Source organism: Schistocerca nitens, chromosome 5, assembly GCF_023898315.1.
Source record: "Schistocerca nitens isolate TAMUIC-IGC-003100 chromosome 5, iqSchNite1.1, whole genome shotgun sequence".
Classification (NCBI taxonomy): Eukaryota; Metazoa; Arthropoda; class Insecta; order Orthoptera; family Acrididae; genus Schistocerca; species Schistocerca nitens.
In genome coordinates this window covers 186,987,327-187,007,083 of record NC_064618.1, presented here as the reverse complement: position 1 = coordinate 187,007,083, position 19,757 = coordinate 186,987,327, and the positions used below count along the sequence as shown (strand labels likewise).

General features: G+C 43.7%; 1 protein-coding gene across 1 annotated transcript in view; it reads left to right on the top strand.

The window, feature by feature from the left end:
• The window catches only part of LOC126260331 (synaptogenesis protein syg-2-like), a 437,845-nt gene that overhangs the window by 223,686 nt on the left and 194,402 nt on the right, over positions 1–19,757 (top strand). The window contains exon 3 of the mRNA XM_049957655.1: positions 19,127–19,341. Coding sequence (XP_049813612.1) covers positions 19,127–19,341 — 215 coding nt within the window. The remainder of the gene's footprint in view (positions 1–19,126; positions 19,342–19,757) is intronic.

Below are 19,757 nucleotides of genomic sequence, written 5' to 3'. Positions count from 1 at the left end.
ATCGAGCTGTGCGTGGCTCGTGTTCGTGCCATCTCTCTGTTTTTACATTCTGTTTTTACAGTACTGCCACCTCGATTTGTTAATTCAAATGTTGGTGTTATTGAGTTGCTGCCTTACCTGCCCGTGAGGGGCATCAGCGGCGCTTATCGATATATGCCCCGCCGTATTATCTCTGCTGGCCTGCTATTACTTCCCGGTTGTCGTGTGTTGAGAATTTAGTAGGTATGTGGCAGTGAGCTGCAACGCTTCAGCAGTGGACTTCGCAGCTGGCAGTCGGACAGTTGGGACGGAGTTGGTCGGGATGGAGCGGCAGTGAGGTTTGAATAGCCATGACTCGGCCGACCGCTGCCGGCACACATAGTTGCAATAGGGACGGTCTTGGTTGATCGTCGATTGGTCGTCTTACCGGACGACGTGATTTCTCGCCGATTGTTTGTGGTTTTGAGATGTGTGTGTCTCTACTCGTGGTTCGTCCTCGTCGCTACATAGTCACTGTTTTTACCATTGGTCGCCTTCTTCGTCCAAGTGTTCGCGATGCTGTGTGTAGTTTGTGATGTCGACTGCCCAGTTATTTTAGTACTGTTTCCGTGCTTATGTGTAGCAGTTGGTCGGCTGACGTAGTCGTGACGTAGCACCAGTAGGGCATGCATCGTCAGGAAGATGCGGGTAGCCATCACTTGCCGCACGATTGCCGACACACATGTACAGCGTGGGGACGACTTTGGTTTAAGGATAAAGCCTTGGGCTTTCTGCCTTGTAAAAATTTATTGTAGTTGTGTTTTGAATCATGGGACTTGAGCCGTTATAAAAATTAAAGAGGTTGTGCCCTTAAGCTATAAGATTATGTGACATATTCAGTCGATAGCTAAGCTCAGAAATCTGCACTGTAATCTTTGGGCAACTAAATAAAGTTGTATGTGTTCGAGTGTAACTGATAGCCGCTCATTTTTGGCCCCTTTCCCCAATTCCAAGTACCTGTTCTGTCCTGCGGATTTAACCAGGCGTTTTCTGGGCAACCCTCGTATAAAATTTTATATCTGACATCAGCGTTGTACACAGCCAGAGACAATTACCGTGTGGTTATCGGAACGAAACCGGAAATAAAATCTCTCTCTCTCTCTCTCACACAAACACGGTGTCACTGTCTATTACTGACTAGAACTACGAGGACAGCAAATACTGTTTGAAAGGGGTTTCGTGTAGTGAGCAGAGTGGTCATACGCTGTGTGGACGGTTACACGTCAAAGCGCTTAAAAGTTTGAAGTGAGTATCTGTGTTGCAACCTATACTGTGGTGCTGAGATCAGACGAAAAAGACTGGAAGAGTTTCGGTAGTTAACAGACATGTGCATATGTCACCGTGCATAGAAACAAACACTGTCAGATGCAGAAATTGATTAATTTTCTGATGTGCTACCAACAGCTCTCTTCTCTTGCTTACTGCCGGATCGCACTCACATCTTTGTTTTTGCATAGTGGGAGCAACAATAACAGAAAGCTTCTTGTATGGAGTTGGTTGCTAGCCGTCGAAGTTTTTGACTAAAGTGCAACTCGAATTTCTTTCATTGATAAAGAGTGGACATATTAAAATAATTTTAATGTATTGCATCGAAATTTCCTAGAAAATAATGGGTCATATTTAGGGAAAAGTTGTCGTACGTCGTCTTGTATATACCCACAAAGTGGAGTTAGTCTCTTCAGTATACTCCAGGAATCTGCAGAGTTCGTTTGCTCGGACGACTTATAGTACATTGCTTATGTCATGCTTTACTATCTGCTTTACTATCTGATTCTCTTTTTATTCTCATCCGATGATCTGTCCAGTGAAGTCTTGTCGAATTAATTACACGCATTAATAAAACTTGTTGTGATACATGTCTTTCTCTTCTCTCCCACGTTTGCGACTCATCGTCATAGTATGGGCCAACTCCACACAAGAAGCTTTCTGTTATTGTTGCTCCCACTATGCAAAAACAAAGATGTGAGATGCGATCCGGTAGTAAGCAAGAGAAGAGAGAATTGTTTTCTGATACTTGTAACTAGTGTTCTTCCATTTTAGTTAAACTGCTCGTTAGTTTAGAACTGGGCTGGTGATTGTGTAATATATCTTCACTTTAGTTTTACTTTTCACTTTTCTGTGGAGAAGAAGGTTCTATTAGCACTTTGCCGTCTCACTTTATCTTCTGTTTCTCATTTTGTTCATCTAACATGTTGCCCAAAAGTTTGAACTATTCAACGAGTTCCAATTTACTTTTGCCTACTTGTACATGTGACTGGTTGTCTTGTTCATCTCTGCACTTTTAAACTGTCATGTATTTGCATTGTCATCGTTTACTTTTACAACAGCGTTTGGATTCTTCTTATACGAGTTCCACAAATAACTGTTTAACCTCTGTTTCACTTTTTCCAATATCTGTATCATTTGCGCACTCTACAGCCTTAAGTTTCTTTCTTTGCAAAAGCCCAGCAGGTATTTGCATGAGTTTCCTCATAATTTTTTGCAGGGCTTCATTAAAGAGAACAGGGCCGACCATCTCCTTGTCTTATTCCAAATGGTCAGTTTTTATTCCATTATGCAAAACCCTTCTTATGTTGTCAACAATACACATCATACAAATATATTAAGTTGAGATTGAAATCCCAGGTCCATCTTTACATTCCACAATGTTTGCCTGTGAATGGAGTAATAAGGTTTCGGAAATGCGATGTGCAAGGAATGTTTTGTGTTGTGAAGTCATACTACAACTATCTCACGAATAAGCATTGAGAATGCTACGCATCAGTTGTCAAACGTTTCATGTATCTGTCACAACATGCTTTGCGACTATGTTATCCAATAACCAAGTGCTATAAAATAAGGAAACAAATCAATACATGGCAATACTGCACATACTGACAACTGTGCACATGTATTAAACGCGAAAACAAAGTTGACACTCGGCGCGCTGGCCGATGGGAGCGGCTGTAAATGAGAAATGCCTTTTCAGTCGCTCCCACCAGCCACTGCGACGAGTGTCAACTTTGTTTGCACGTACAATACATCGTGTCATACAGCATACCTTAATCAATCTATGGCATTAGGCACTGTCAAAAATAAAAAGCCAGCAGCAAAAATGCATCGTCGAATATAAAACTCTTTCTAGAACATATTTCTTAAATATGGTCTTCAGTTAGTATCTTTGCCTGATTACCGATACGTCGTTGGTCCCGGGTTAGATCCTCGCCATTGCTTCAGTTTCAAATAAAGATCATCAGCTATGGCGGCAGAAGACTACCAACATAAGAAGTCAGCCTCGTCTGACCAACGATCCTGTCAAAGAGGGCGGAGATGCAGACAGAGATTCACGGCACTCTCTTCCCCTTAGGGTGAGAAACTGCCCCTAAAAGGCGGAAGAATCAGCATTGATTAACGGTATGAGAATTCAGAGGGCAATGGAAATTTCTGCATTAAAGACTCATAATATGTACCGATAGAGCATGTGGCCTATAAAAGAGAAAATTTCATGATAACCTCGCCATTGGCAAACGATTCCAACTAATGATCCGAGAGGCGACTACCAAGGGGCGTTCGCCATGAGACAACGACTGAATAACGAATGAAAGAGTAACGTGTTACGAGTTGAAGCGTGTAATGTCAGAAGTTTAAACGTTTTAGGGAAGCTAGAAAACCTGTTAAAGGAAATGCTAAGGCTCTGTCTCGATATATTGAACGTTAGTGAGTTGAAATGGAAAGTAGATAAGGATTTTTGGTTATGTGAGTACAGCGTAATATCAATAGCAGCAGATAGTGATATTACAGGAGGAGGATTAGCTACGAATAGAGAGTTACTGTCAGCTGTTCTCTGATAGGATTGTTCCCATCAGAATCTACAGCAAACCAACACCGACAATAGTAACTCAATTACACATGCTAACGCAAAAACAAAGAGTGAAATGACAGAGGAAGTACACGAGAATATTGAGCGGATAATTCAGTAAGTAAAATGAGCTGAAAATTTAGTAGCCACATGCGACTGGGAGAGAGAAAGACTAATTGAGTTCTGCAACTAATTTAAATACTTTTTTCAATAATCAGAAGAGGAGCAGCTATACTTTGAAGAGACCGTGAGATACGGTAAGATTGTAGTTAGATTACATCATGGCCAGTCAGAGCTTCCGAAATGAAACATGAATTGTAAGGCGTGCTCAGGTGCAGATATAGACTCAGATCGCAATTTGGTAATGATGAAGAGTTGACTGAAGTTTAATAACTACTCAGGAAGAATCAATATGCAAAAAAGTGGGATACGGAAATATTAACCAGTGAAGAAATGCGCTTGAAGTTCTCTGTGGCTATGGAAATTGTGATAGTTAATAGCTCAGTAAGAAGTTCAGTTGAAGAGGAAGTGACATCTCTAAGAAGAGCAATAAAAGAAGTTGGAGAGAAAAACGTAGGTACATGGGAGATAAGTGAGAACAAACCATGGAAAACAGAAGAAATACTTCTGCTGGTGGAAAACAGAAGAAATACGTCTGTTGATCGACGAAAGAAGGAAGTAAAGAAATGTGAAGGAAAATTCAGGGAAACAGAATTACAAGTCACATAGGAACGAAATGAACAGGAAGTGCAGGGAAGACAAGGTGAAACGGTTGCACGAAAAATGCGAAGAAACAGAAAAAAAATTGATTGTTGGAAGGACTCACTCACCATATAGGAAAGTCAACGCAGCATTCAGTGGAATTAAAAGCAGGGGCGGTAACATCATGAGTGCAAATGAAATTACACTGTTAAATACAGGAGACAGAGAGGGTAGATGGAAAGCTTACGCTGAAGGCCTCTATAAGGGGGAAAGGGGCAGCAATAGGTGTCGATACGGAGACAGGGGATCCATTATTAGAATCAAAATTGAAGAGAGCTTCGGATGACTTAAGATCAAATAAGGCAGAAGTGCTACATAATATTCCATCGAATTTTTTTTCAAATCATTGAGGGAAGTGGCGACAAAATGACGATTCACGTAGGTATGTAGAAAATATGAGAATGGTGATACACCATCAGTCTTTCGGGGAAACAGCATCCAGACGATTCCGGAAACTAGTGCGAGAATTATCGAGAAATCAGCTCATGCATCCAAGTTTCTGACAAGAATACGATACAGAATAACGGAAAAGAAATCGTAGATCTGTTAGCTGACCTGCCTTCAGGATAGGTAAAGGCACCAAAGAGGCAGTTCTACGTTGTACCTGACCGCGAAAGTCAAATATCCCTACTTCGAGTGTCACTCACGCACATGTTTAATCCGCCAGGAAGTTTCAAGTACAAGATTTGTTGAATAGATCGAACAGTCTAACGAGTACAGTATATTGACTGAGAGTAAATCTAAGGAAGATGAAACCAATGAGAAGTAAAGGAAATGAGTATAACGAAAAACTCAACATGAGAATGTGGATTACGAAGCAGAAGAAGTTATTGAATTCCTTCAGCTAGGCAGCGAAGTAAACCATCATGGACGGAGCAAGGAGGACACTTAAAGGCAGACTAACACTGGAAAAATGGCGTTCCTGCGAAGAAAAGTCTGCTAGTATCAAACACAGTCCTCAGCTTCAGGAAGAAGTTTCTGAGGATGTGCCGTTTGAACAGTGCATTTTATGGTAGTGGAACATTGACTGTGGGAAAACCGGAACAGATGGGAATCGAAGGGTTTAACATGTGGTGCGACAGAAGAAGGTTGAAAATTAGGGGTACTGATAAGTAAAGAAACGTGGCAGTTTCCTGGCGATTCGGCGAGGAAAAGAGTACTTGGAAAACACCGACAAGACTAAAGAACAGGAAACAGGACATCCACTAAGACATCAATGGAGTTCTGTAGTACAGCCAACTGTAGGGAGTCAAACTGTAGCGGAAGAAAGAGATTCTAATACATCAAGCATACAGTTGAGATCGCAATTGCTGCTCTGAGGTGAAACGATTGGCACAGGGAAGACTTCCCTGACGCGTCGCATCAGACCAGTCAGAAGACCGGTCCATTATTCGTAATTTTCTCTTTATTAGTCAAATCACCCGCCTCAGCACAAAAAGACGTTCTTTCATTTGGCTTTTAAAAGGTTTTTCATATTACCGCTTTCTCAAAAAGAGCACGAATTAGATTTCTGACACAATTAACTGTATTGGGAAAACGAATAATCACGCTGCTAGTTATGTACTTAATATTTACAAAAGAATTGTTGAGAACTATAACAATAATACAGGACTACGGGTAGATTTAGACCCTGGGGGTGAAGACAGTAACAACTGGTACATTTCACTGTCGTACAGTGGGTCTTTAGCACAAAAAGACATCGGTTTTCATGAAGTATAACAGTACCGTTTCTGTTTTAGCTAATAATTATTTAGCTTTGATATTGGCTAATGGATATATAAGAAAAATGGGTTACATGAACCGGGAGTACACAAAATACCGTGTCCCGATTCTGAAGCGTGTTAAATCGGACAAACTGGAGGGCAGAATGAACGTTTGGTACAGGGAACTTGTAGCGCTCGAATGGAGGGATGGACTAGAAAAGTCTTTGCCACTCATCTGATCCAGAACGGGCATGCTGTTCCATATTGTTTGTTGCATGTTACGTTGTTGCATCGCGCAGGAAGGGATGGTTTATGGACCTGTTGGAGGAAGTTAAGATTTTTCGTCATAAGAGAGTAAGAGATCCCCTGATGTCCACTGGTCTGTGTGCGAATCCTGGTGAATTTGGTGAACTTTTTTGGGAGCACCTTATAAAAAGATAGGGGTAAAAAGACGCATCTGAATGTCCAACTCACCTTTCTTGGCCAAGGAACAGGTCGATATTCAAGTACGGTTTTGTAATTTCATTTGTTACTGTTTTAGCTCATTTAGGGATTCCTGTATCTCACTATGGAACACATTTATCATTAATTGAAACTGACACAGTATTAATCTATAGCCCACAGAAAGATACAACTGTTTGATTAATGTATCACCGTTCTTTCTGCTGTAGCCATAATAAGGTGCATTTCAATAGGATATATCGTGTCCATGAGTTGTTTGGCTTTTCAAGCCGGTACATTGTACATCTTATTGATACTCTTTTAACTTACTGTACACTAAGTGTGGTTATCTTATTCCTTAGCTGCTTCCTTGACTCACATTAGCCCAGTGAGTACGCACGTTTGAATATAACCATGGCCCCACTTAATCCCAGTTGTCTGAACATTTCTCTTTCTGATATTTCTGTTATTGAGCGGACTGTACTTCTGGCTTCACAAATGTGATTTGTTTCCTATGTATTAACCTTTACTTTTCGTTTTATTGTCAGTAAATTTTTAAAACTTTTAAGTATTTTAGAGTCTCCCTGTTAACTATTTACCGGTGCCTTAGTAGAGGGAACCATTCGCCTGTGACGTCACATTTTCTTTCTGTTCAGTTCCTGTTCAACCATTTAATCAACGGCTTCAGTTCATATTAGACTCCTGTATGCTTTACATCAACCAATATTGTTTACTACGTGACATTTTTGACTAATGTTACAGGAAGTTATATTTTATCCTTCTATGTGGTACTTGTATTTGCACTTACGATACGTTGTTAACAATCATATATTGGCTCCTGATTCTACTTTTTAGTAATTTTTAGCACTAAAAATGACTATATGATAGTTGAAATCGAGGTCTGCTGTAATACAACGATGGATTTCGGCCTCATTTGTTTTTCTTTTCTACATTGTCTACAGTCTACGATCGCTGCGCACAACGATGGTTTCCAATATCATTATGACTTCATAATAATTGGATGATCTATTCAAACTGAGCAAGCCAACAACGCGTTTGTTCACGTCGGGCACTTATTCAAGCAGTTATTTGGCTTGGTATTGTTTGACAGAATTTTTGGATGTCTTTCTGAGGGTTAAGGTGCCAAATTCTATTCAATTTGCGCGTTATATTGCCCGTATCCCGAGATGGTCGGAGGACTCTGCCAGTGTTGCTCCAAACTTCCTCAGTTGCAGAAACATCTCGACCCTGCTGGCCAAGGCAGAGTTTGACAAGCACGAAGAAAAGTAGTAGAAACACTCGCCGTGTTCGGGTGGCAGATATCTTGCTGAAGTGTAAGCCCATGATAGTTCTACATGAATGGTCTCAGAACGGAGTGTTAGAATACCATCGACGTACCCCTGTGCTACAAGGCTGTTGCAGATGACAACATAAGGGATCCTGGTATGAAACTAAATGCCTCCCTCGCTCCTGATTGTCAGGATTTATGGTGGGCAACTGTCAGGTTGGTAGACCATCGCTGTCCAAGAAATGGAATCTCATTGACTGGAGTAGAAATGGCTTCAGTGATGAATCACACTTCGAATGCAGCCGTTATGACCAGGAACTATGTGTCTAGAGACGTCTCGGATAGTGGATATCAACCTGAATACCTCCCATCACTTTTTTTTTTGTCATCATTCTACTGACTGGTTTGATGCGGCCCGCCACGAATTCCTTTCCTGTGCTAACCTCTTCATCTCAGAGTAGCATTGGCAACCGACGTCCTCAATTATTTGCTTGACGTATTCCAATCTCTGTCTTCCTCTACAGTTTTTGCCCTCTACAGCTCCCTCTAGTATAATGGAAGTCATTCCCTCATGTCTTAGCAGATGTCCTATCATCCTGTCCCTTCTCCTTATCGGTGTTTTCCACATATTCCTTTCCTCTTCGATTCTGCGTAGAACCTCCTCATTCCTTACCTTATCAGTCCACCTAATTTTCAACATTCATCTGAAATGCTTCGATTCTCTTCTGTTCCGGTTTTCCCACAGTCCATGTTTCACTACCATACAATGCTGTACTCCAGACGTATATCCTCAGAAATTTCTTCCTCAAATTAAGGCCGGTATTTGATATTAGTAGACTTCTCTTGGCCAGAAATGCCTTTTTTGCCATAGCGAGTCTGCTTTTGATGTCCTCCTTGCTCCGTCGTCATTGGTTATTTTACTGCCTATGTAGCAGAATTCCTTAACTTCATTGAGACTTCGTGACCATCAATCCTGAGGTTAAGTTTCTAGCTGTTCTCATTTCTACTACTTCTCATTACCTTCGTCTTTCTCCGATTTACTCTCAAACCATACTGTGTACTCATTAGACTGTTCATTCCGTACAGCAGATCATTTAATTCCTCTTCACTTTCACTCAGGATAGCAATGTCATCAGCGAATCGTATCATTTATATCCTTTCACCTTGTATTTTAATTCCACTCTTGAACTTTTCTTTTATTTCCATCATTGCTTCCTCGATGTACAGATTGAAGATTAGGGGCGAAAAGCTACAGCCTTGTCTTACACCCTTCTTAATACGAGCACTTCGTTCTTGATCGTTTTATTATTCCCTCTTGGTTGTTGTACATATTGTATATGACCCGTCTCTCCCTATAGCTTACCCCTACTTTTTTCAGAATCTCGAACAGCTTGCACCATTTTATATTGTCGAACGCTTTTTCCAGGTCGACAAATCCTATGAAAAGTCTTGATTTTTCTTTAGCCTTGCTTCCATTACCAGCCGTAACGTCAGAATTGCCTCTCTCGTCCCTTTACTTTTCCTAAAGCCCATCATACAGTTCAACAAAAAGAAGTTATTCTCTGGGGTGCCATTTCACTTCATAGCAGGATCTCATTTGTTGTCATCTGCGGCACACTTAGAGCACAGCGATATGCCGAAGATGTTGTCTGCGCCGCCACATCTTGGCAAGCAAGGTCACCGGTGAATGCAAAGCCGAATAACTGCTTGCATAAGGGCAAGAGGTGGACCAACGTGTTTTTGACTTGATCAATTTGTGAAGCTCTTTCTGTTGATTAAATTATCCAGTTTTTCGGAAATAGTAATCATTTATTTATCTGCAACTATATATCTAAATTAACAATTTCCGTCCCATTCGGATAACTGTTCCGTGGTGCGTCGTTTTATATAAATTATAGACTTTGTCTCCTCCTCGATACTCTTTCTGTCCATATCCTCCTCCACCTTATTTCTTTTCTACCTCCCCAGTACCATTCTCCACATCCACTTGCCTCCTATTCTCATTCTCCACTCACTCTCTCTGTCTGTATCCTACATCCCATCTCTCCCTCAGAATATCTCTCCCTCTGTCTGTACACCTCCCCCTCTCGTCCATTCCCTCCCCCACCCTCTTTCTGACCTTCCATTCCCCTCTTACCGTCTTCTCCTCCTTCTCCTCTGTCTGTCCCCCTCTTGTCTCTGTACATACTCTCCTTCCCCATCTCTCTGACAATCTCTTCCTCCTTCTCTTTAGGTCCCTCGCTGTATATATGCTTCTCCCACATCTCTCCGACTACCTCCTCCTCCCTCCCCCCTATATTGTGTATCTCCAAACCCCACCACCCTCTTTTCATCTCGTACTCCGGTTCTTATATGTCTATTTTCTCCTCCCACTCTCCATCTCTCCATTTCCTTCTCCCCTATGTCTCTCTGTCCATCTCCTATTGCCACATCTGTTCCTCTCCTCTCACCTTCCCTGTCCATCTCTTCCTCCGTCCTCCCTCTGTTCATCAGTGCCATCTGCAGGTATTCCTCCTGGAATGTATCATTACTACTCACACAATACGCCTGTTGTGCAGGGAAGTGAGTGTGTTATCAGGCCTTCCCGGCGTCACGCCCATCCCAATGGCAGGTAGGTAGGTTCTATCCCCACAGTACTCCTGCGCAGACAATAAATATTATGTGTAACAAATTGGATTGGAGTCGACCCATTTGTTTCAGCAGAGGGGTAGAAAACACACACACACACATAGATTGACACATACATACATACATTTCTACATTTCTATATATGTCTGTGATGAAAATGGCCACGGAAGGCTACATTAGCCGTCACTAGCGAGAGTGACAGAAGAATCATTATTACCAACAGTGACACAATAGAAGAATACTTCTACATCTACCGCAGAAGTGTTCGTCCACTATGGAAGAGCACTGGTATTTCACCCAGAGTGTTGGTCCGTATCGACAAGTGCGAGACCATTTCACGAGAGGCGCGGGGTGGCGCTGCCGCAAACACTGTGCTCTGGCTGGTGTGGTCCGAATATCGGGCGACAGCCGGAACCGCACCGCTGCCATTGCAGCCAGAGGGTCTCTGTGAACGCGAACGTTGGCGACCGTGGACGTGCTTCACGCTGCAGTCACGTACTCTGCTTCTTTGTACACCACTGCTATAGTTCACGACAGTAAACTGATAACTCTGCTAAATCTCTACACCGATACCCACACCTGTACACCTCAATACACTTTCAGCCCGCCTGGGCAGCTGTGGGGTCAGGAGGGCTGAATGCCAACCGAAGAGGACCGGGTTCGATTCCTGCCCATGTCGGGAATTTCCACCGTTGTTGTTGCTGTTGCTGATATCTCCAAAAAAAAAAATGATTCAAATGGCTCTGAGCACTATGGGACTTAACATCTGAGGTCATCAGTCCCATAGAACTTAGAACTACTTAAACCTAACTAACCTAAGGACATCACACACATCCATGCCCGAGGCAGGATTCGAACCTGCGACCATAGCAGTCCCGCGGTTCCGGACTGCAGCGGCTAGAACCGCACGGCCACCGCGGCCGGCGCTGTATCTGCATGTCAATTCTTTGTACATTTACCATGCATTTCACATGAGTTGTTCGCATTACAAGATACCTAGTACAGTTCCCTTTTCTCTTGAACTGAATTTTATAGAATGTTTGTATTTGGTCACTAACAAGAAGAGATAGGGGAATTATCATAATGACGGGAACTGAGACGGAAATACGTGTAATCATCAATTGTTAGCTCATTTCTAATAGGGTGACGGATGACTGTGAGAAGAAATTTCAGTAATTCAATATCAGTATTTGATTAGCATTGCAGTGAGTGTTTAGGAAGTATCGGACGTGGTAACATGAATCTAGAATAAATGTAGGCTCTTGTATTCACCGTGAGATGTGCATTCAAGGCTGCAGCAACGGCGGCCGATCAGTAGTATCATAGTATTAGTAAAAAATAATTTAACTTGTTGCTCGCCGTTATAAGAGGCTGCGAGAACATGTAAAAAGCAGTGTTAGGATAAGGAACTATAATATTAATTAGAAATGTTGTACCTTTCAAGTAAATATTATAAGTCTAAATAATACAAATAAAACAAAGTGAGACCACTTAACGGTCATAGCTTAGACAGAGAAAGCCTACGAGATAGTGACACAGGAACCTAACCAAGGCTTAGAAAATGTCTTTTAAACAAAATCACAACGAAATTCCTATCATAAAGTCTGCACTTTTGACGAATACACATTCAACGTTATCTGAGAGTCTGTTAGGCTTGTATGCTTTTTACGTATTGTTCTATGGTTCTACATGTCAAAGCATCATCCACCATCAGCCTCACTCAGCCATTAACGCTTCCCACCCGATGATCTGTATGCTGCTTCTACGAGACAGCGTGCAGTAGTATTAAGCACCATGGCTGAATAATTCAAACGGTATCGCTGAAGGTGTGAGACAAACGGTCGTTACAGTCCTTCATTGACAGCAGTAATAAGATGTCAGTAAGACACGTTTCGTTGGTTAATAAGTAAGCGAAAATGAGGGGACATCATAGGGGCTTACAAGCGTCAGTAGAGTCAGTGTATTACTGATTAAAAGCATTTAAACCATCCTTAAGAAGATTTCGGTATGGTAAGTTCCGGACGTCCGCAGTTTCTACAGAAGAAACGTTCAATAGAATTCGCAGTGTAGTTGGCAGCAGAGCAGTGCATTAAGAGTTTTGTGATAACAATCATCTAACGTGAAAAAGAAGCTGCTATCATGTAAAAAGTTCTGTTTCAGCAGAAGCTGGGTGCAGAATGTGCTGCCAAGTTCATTCACCTCAGATAGTTTACGCATCACCCACTGATTTCCATGGCGTCGTTATGTAATTGTAGAATCAGAAACAAACAATGGAGGCTTAGCTGTGTAAAAAACAGTACTTTTGTTAATCGACTGTCTCCGGTAAAATTTAGATATAACATTTTGGTTGAAGGAAAAAGTAATTCTGAAACGGTTTTGTAAAATGTGAAACTGAGTGATGCAAAAGTGACACTTTCTTTGTCGGATGTTGCGACAGGAAGCCACAAGGGGCAGTTCCTTGTTAATGTCGACAATATGTGGCCGACACATGCCAATCGAGCCGGCCGAAGTGGTCGTGCGGTTAAAGGCGCTGCAGTCTGGAACCACAAGACCGCTACGGTCGCAGGTTCGAATCCTGCCTCGGGCATGGATGTTTGTGATGTCCTTAGGTTAGTTAGGTTTAACTAGTTCTAAGTTCTAGGGGACTAATGACCTCAGCAGTTGAGTCCCATAGTGCTCAGAGCCATTTGAACCATGCCAATCGAATAATACTACAATCGTTCTGAGTCTGCGATGTTCTCCAAGAAATCCTATAATCAAAATCACAGGAACTGTATTATTTCGAAACTTACGACCTCATTTCTGTCATATCACTACCGCAACTTTTGATTCATTCTGTAATCATCGAGCTACGCTTAAACGATGCTGTTCCATTAAATCATTATATGTACGAACGGCTTCGTGTTATCTTTCATCAAACTTTATTTTTCGGGTTCAAAACAGTAGTCACAAGACTGATGATTGCAAAGATATATGATCGGTTTCTTCATATCGTGTTGTTCAGCACCTAAGTCACAATACAGTGTTACCTGCACCCGATAGCGTCCCAGATATGTTACACCGATCTTCTGACAGGACTAGCTAACATGCTGGCATGCTGGAAAACTTGATCGCCGTGGTGGTGTCGTGTCGTTGAGGGAGTAAGGACTGCTGTATGCCCGATAGATTAGATTACTTCGTGCGGTGGATTTTGCTAAGGTTAACCGATGGTGGGCCGATTGCTCATTCCCTGGCCTCGGATGGAAAGCAAGCTTTGATTAATGCTGAGAACGGAACTCGGTAGGACTGCTCAGAGAAAAGGGTAGAATTGGCTTACATTACACGGAAGTATCCCCGACACATTTGTCTGAATTCAAGTCTCCCACTACGATGTCCTAACTCGACACTCTCTAAGTCCAATATGCGGCCCACTTCAGCCGAGGCTAGTGCAGTAAACTTAGTCCTAATCAGACTTACGAGCGTCTACAGTGTAATCTGCTGGTAACTCGTCCTGCTCTCTTCAGTAGTACAGGACGGTCATAATTACACTCCTGCCCATTAAAATTGCTACACCACGAAGATGATGTGCTACAGACGCGAAATTTAACTGAAAAGAAGAAGATGCTGTGATATGCAAATGATTAGCTTTTCAAAGCATTCACACAGGGTTGGCGCCGATGCCGACACCTACAACGTGCTGACATGAGGAAAGTTTCCAACCGATTTCTCATACACAAACAGCAGTTCACCGGCGTTGCCTGGTGAAGCGTTGTTGTGATGCCTCGTGTAAGGAGGAGAAATGCGTACCATCACGTCTTTGACTTTGATAAAGGTCGGATTGTAGCCTATCGCAATTGCCGTTTATCGTAACCCGACATTGCTGCTCGCGTTGGTCGAGATCCAATGACTGTTAGCAGAATATGGAATCGGTGGGTTCAGGAGGGTATTACGGAACGCCGTGCTGGATTCCAACTGCCTCGTATCACTAGCAGTCGAGAAGACAGGCATCTTATCCGCATGGCTGTAACGGATCGTGCAGCCGCCTTTCGATCGCTGAGTCAACAGACGGGGCCGTTTGCAAGACAACAGCCATCTGCACGAACACTTCGACGACGTTTGCAGCAGCATGGACTATCAGCTAGGAGACCATGGTTGCGGTTACCCTTGACGCTGCATCACAGAGGGGAGCGGATGCGATGGTGTACTTAACGACGAACCTGGGTGCACGAACGGCAAAACGTCATTTTTTCGGATGAATCCATGTTCTGTTTACAGAATCATGATGGTCGCATCCGTGTTTGGAGACATCGCGGTAAACGCACATTGGAAGCGCGTATTCGTCGTCGCCATACTGGCGTATCACCCGGCGTGATGGTATGGGGTGGCATTGGTTACACGTCTCGGTCACCTCTTGTTCACATTGACGGCACTTTGAACAGTGGACGTTACGTTTCAGATGTATTACGACCCGTGGCTTAACCCTTCATTCAATCCCTGCAAAACCCTACATTTCAGCAGGATAATGCACGACCGCATTCTGAAGGTCCTGTACAGGCCTTTCTGGATACAGAAAATGTTCGATTGCTGCCCTGGCCAGCAAATTCTCCAGATCTCTCACCAATTGAAAACGTCTTGTCAATGGTGGCCGAGCAATTGTCTCGTGACAATATGCCAGTCACTACTCTTGATGAACTGTGGTATAGTGTTGCAGCTGCAAATTCAGCTGTACCTGTACACGCCATCCAAGCTCTGTTTGACTCAATGCCCAGGCGTATTAAGGCCGTTATTACGGCCAGATGTGGTTTTTCTGGGTACTGATTTCTCAGAATCTATGCAGACAACTTGCGTGAAAATGTAATCACATGTCAGTTCTAGTATAATATATATTTCCAATGAATACCCGTTTATTATCTGCATTTCTTCTTGGTGTAACAGTATTAATGGTCGGTATTGTAAACAGCTCCATTTGCACTCAGCACTACTCGTAGAAGGAGTGGAAGCGTGATGGACTCCGCATTTCCTATACTTTCCCTGCCTTACGTCGTTGAACCCTGGAACCGAGAGGCTAGTCACATGCCGCCGCTGCGCGTCCCAGGCTTGTTATTGAGTTCAAATATTAGCTTGTCCCTTCCGGAGTCAAGAACTTTTTCATAAACTGAAATTCATAAACTGTATTAATGGTTTCGTTGGAATATTTCTTACATTCGCTACAGGGAAAAGATATCAAACATAATGGGGGTTGAGTGGTCCGCAGCTGCCATAGTGCCTTCTATTTTTAGCACAGGCACCGCAGAAGCCTAAGCGAATGTCTCCTATACCATAATATTGTCATCAAAGTTCGAAATCGGTGGTGCTGTGCGTGTTTCAAGTAGCTGGTGGTTAGGCTTACGGCGTATCTGGACAAGACCATTGACGTGGTGTAGCAAAAGAAGTACTTATTCCGACCAGGCAATACAATTCCATTTATCCATGATCCTATCTCGCAGAACCCGTACCCATTCCATCCAAAGTCAACGATGTCGTTGGATCAGCATGCGAATACGTAGTATTCGTCTCCCTCAGTGTACATGTTAAACAATGTGCGATGAACGGTACGTTCCTAAACATTTGTGTCTGTACCAGTACTGCACTGCCCGCCGTCCTCTCTCCGCAAATGCTCAAGACAGCAGCATGCAAAAATCCGACCAGCTTTGCCTTTTCCAAGACGTTGGTTCATAGGCAATAGGAAATAACCATATTCGTAATAACTAGTCGGTGAGATTCTCACTGGCAGCTTTAGAAAAGAGAACGGTATCCGCCAAAGTAAAGTCTAAAGTGCGGTGATCCCGGCGGAGGTTCGAGTCCTCTCTCGCGCATGGGTGTGTGTGTGTTTGTCCGTAGGATAATTTAGGCTAAGTAGTGTGTAAGCTTAGGGACTTATGACCTTAGCATTTAAGTCCCATAAGATTTCACACGTATTTGAAAATTTTTTTAAAGTCTAAAGGTTGACTGTATCCACCATAGCTATCGATACCATTACGTCGACATCTAGTGTCCTTCGAATGTGAATGACTTGGCTGTGTTCTCTTCCTACTCCAACCTTACGATAGCGATTTTCTAATTGCAGCTGACTACCAGAAGGTTGGAAGTAGGGTGGATAAATCAGAATCATTTATTCCGCCGAGAAATCTGTGTGCATGTGTTCTTTTTCACAGTTCACGTTCGGTTCCTTTAAATATTCCTGTGTTGAAAAACGGAGAAAACAAAATTACGGACAAATGATGAAGCTCTTGGGCATCATATATTATTTTAAACTTAATTTGATGGCCACGCCTTCGAGACGTGAAAACTATGTCCCTAAAAATTTTAATTTTTTAAAATGGCTGAGGCGTAATTTGTGGAGAGCACACCGAACATTACTCTTGTGTTTTACTGAGCTACCTGTTACTTTGCCTTGTTTATGGACGCACGGTGTATGGGTTCGCTAGAGGGTCCTATCTGAAAGAGCTGGACCTCGGGCGCCGTGTAAGCATTAGGCTGCCAACGGGATCTTTAGATGCAGCCCCATACCAAGTAGTAGCGCTGAGGCAGGCGAGCTGCCACGTAATATCAGGCACTAGTTCCTTATGGTGTCATAGGCCTAAATTACGATATCCAGGCCGGCCGCAGTGGCCGAGCGGTTCTAGGCGCTACAGTCTGGAACCGCGCGACCGCTACCGTCGCAGGTTCGAACCCTGCCTCGGGCATGGATGTGTGTGATGTCCTTAGGTTGGTTAGGTTTAAGTAGTTTCAAGTTCTAGGGGACTGATGACCTCAGGAGTTAAGTCCCATAGTGCTCAGAGCCATTTGAACCATTTGACGATACTAGGCCACAGACAGCCGCATATCATACTGTTACTCGGTAACCACTGGAAGAACATCTTAATGATCGACAGAGCACATCGTGCGCCAAATGAATTCCCTATAAGGATTATCTATTAGAAACTGATGTGGTTGATTTTCAAGTTTTACCTTAAGGTAGGAGCTGATCTTCAACTTGGCTCTTAAACACCGCCTGAATTAATTTTTACTTAAGAAATTTGAAGAAAGTTTTTAGTTTAAAGTTTTTTTATAACATTTTAAATAGGCATCATAGATCTAAGGTAGCGCACAAGAGCACTCCCTTCCCTATTCAGTAGTGTTCCCGAACGTCTCTTCAGGATTCGCCTGCCCATGAATAAGCAGTATTAATTGCAGGGCATCATGCGACCCTGGAGGGATTGTTGCAGGTTAGACGTCTTCAGAGAAAAAACTGTCTCATTTGCTGCGATCCCGTAGTGTCTTGCAAGGCAGCGAATGTACCGAGCATAGAAATGTGTGTGTGTGAAATCTTATGGGACTTAACTGCTAAGGTCATCAGTCCCTAAGCTTACACACTACTTAACCAAAATTATTCTAAGGACAAACACCCACACCCATGGCCGAGGGACGACTCGAACCTCCGCCGGGATCAGCCGCACAGTCCATGACTGCAGCGCTTGAGACCGCTCGGCTAATCCCGTGCGGCCGAGCATAGAAAATCATCTGCTTAAACCAAGGGAAACTGCTGTTTCAGAAGCAAGGAATGTATCCATCAATGTACGTGGCATCGGGCATATGGCGAAACGAAAAAGCAGATCAGAGAACCAAGGAGTCCTGCAGGTAACTTGACGTAACACAAGGTGGCATTCGCCGCTACTCGTTGCTCTTTGCCTCAGCGACCCTGCGAGCAGCAACGTGCGAACCAATGGCGTGATCTCAAAGTAGAGGAGGTTTCACTACTGGGTTAATGTTCGTTCAACTCAAACGTCCTGGGTTCGGTGGAGAACGAGGCTGCCGCCCTCGCAACTACAACCCATCGATCCGGCAGTGCCTGCATGCCGCCAGCGGTCACGGTATGTCCTCGCACTGTCGGATCTCACTGCTGCTCCGTCCCAACCGAACTCGCTGACACACTCTGACCCGGAAAAACTTTACATTCCTCCAAAGATAGTACCACTGTACTAGGTATCGATAACCGCAGCTGCTCCCACTCATGGACAGACAACGCTAGTGAACGTAGTGGCGCCAGTAAACACAAGAAGAAAACGAGACGCCACTATCCCTATTACACAATGCCAACCTACCAATGGCACCAATACGAGTCGCAACACAGCTCACCAACCATAACGGAAATCGATTAGGTTGGTGCAGTTCCCACGAATGATGTAAGTTGCCATTTGTCATTCGTGCCCCAGATCACCTTACAATGTATGTATTTCCCCTCTACTGGAATATGGTATGTGGGAACAAAGTTTATGGCTCCAAGAACCAGGAAGTGGCAGTTTGTGTATGTGTGTGTGAATGTGTGATTCTGCTGCTTTTACCTAGCCTTTTGGTTGGGGCTGTCTAGACCTCCATGTCGTGCGCCCGCAGCAGCGTGTTACGTTCATCACCAACCTGAGCCGCTTGTGTGTGGCCGGCCTGTTGCAGCTACGACGCGCGGCGCAAGTCGTGGGAGGGACCCTCCGGCCCGCACTGGAAGCACCCCCAGCTGCTGGGCGAGCGCGGCTTCTTCCGGACGGTGGCGACGCCGGCGGCGCTGTCTCTCAGCGACGTCGCGGAGTCCGACGAGGGCGTCTACCGCTGCCGCGTCGACTTCCGCCGCTCCGCCTCCAGGATACAGCGGGTCCGACTCACCGTCATCGGTACGCTCCTAACGTTACAAGTAGATACTGAACACCTGCCAACCATGTGGAGCTTACTCGCAACCCTGTGGCGTCACCAAGACACAGGGTGGCAAAAACATGTGTCAGAAACCTTAGTGATTTATTCTTGGCATCAGACTACAATGATGTGCCAAACTTAAACTTAGCTGTCACTGTGTAGTGATTTGAATCATTGGGGAAAGCTGGCAATTTTTATGTACGTCCGTATTCACGAAAACACAGTAATCCGTCTACAATGTTTGCTGTGTTCCGTGAATTACACTATCGCTGTTTTTGACTTACGATCATTATTCTTTGCAGTGAGAAACAGATAATGATGAAGACTTGCGAATAATGTAACCTGTCATGTATTCCTTCTCATTGATGTTGAAGGGTGCCGCCTCGCGGACGACAAC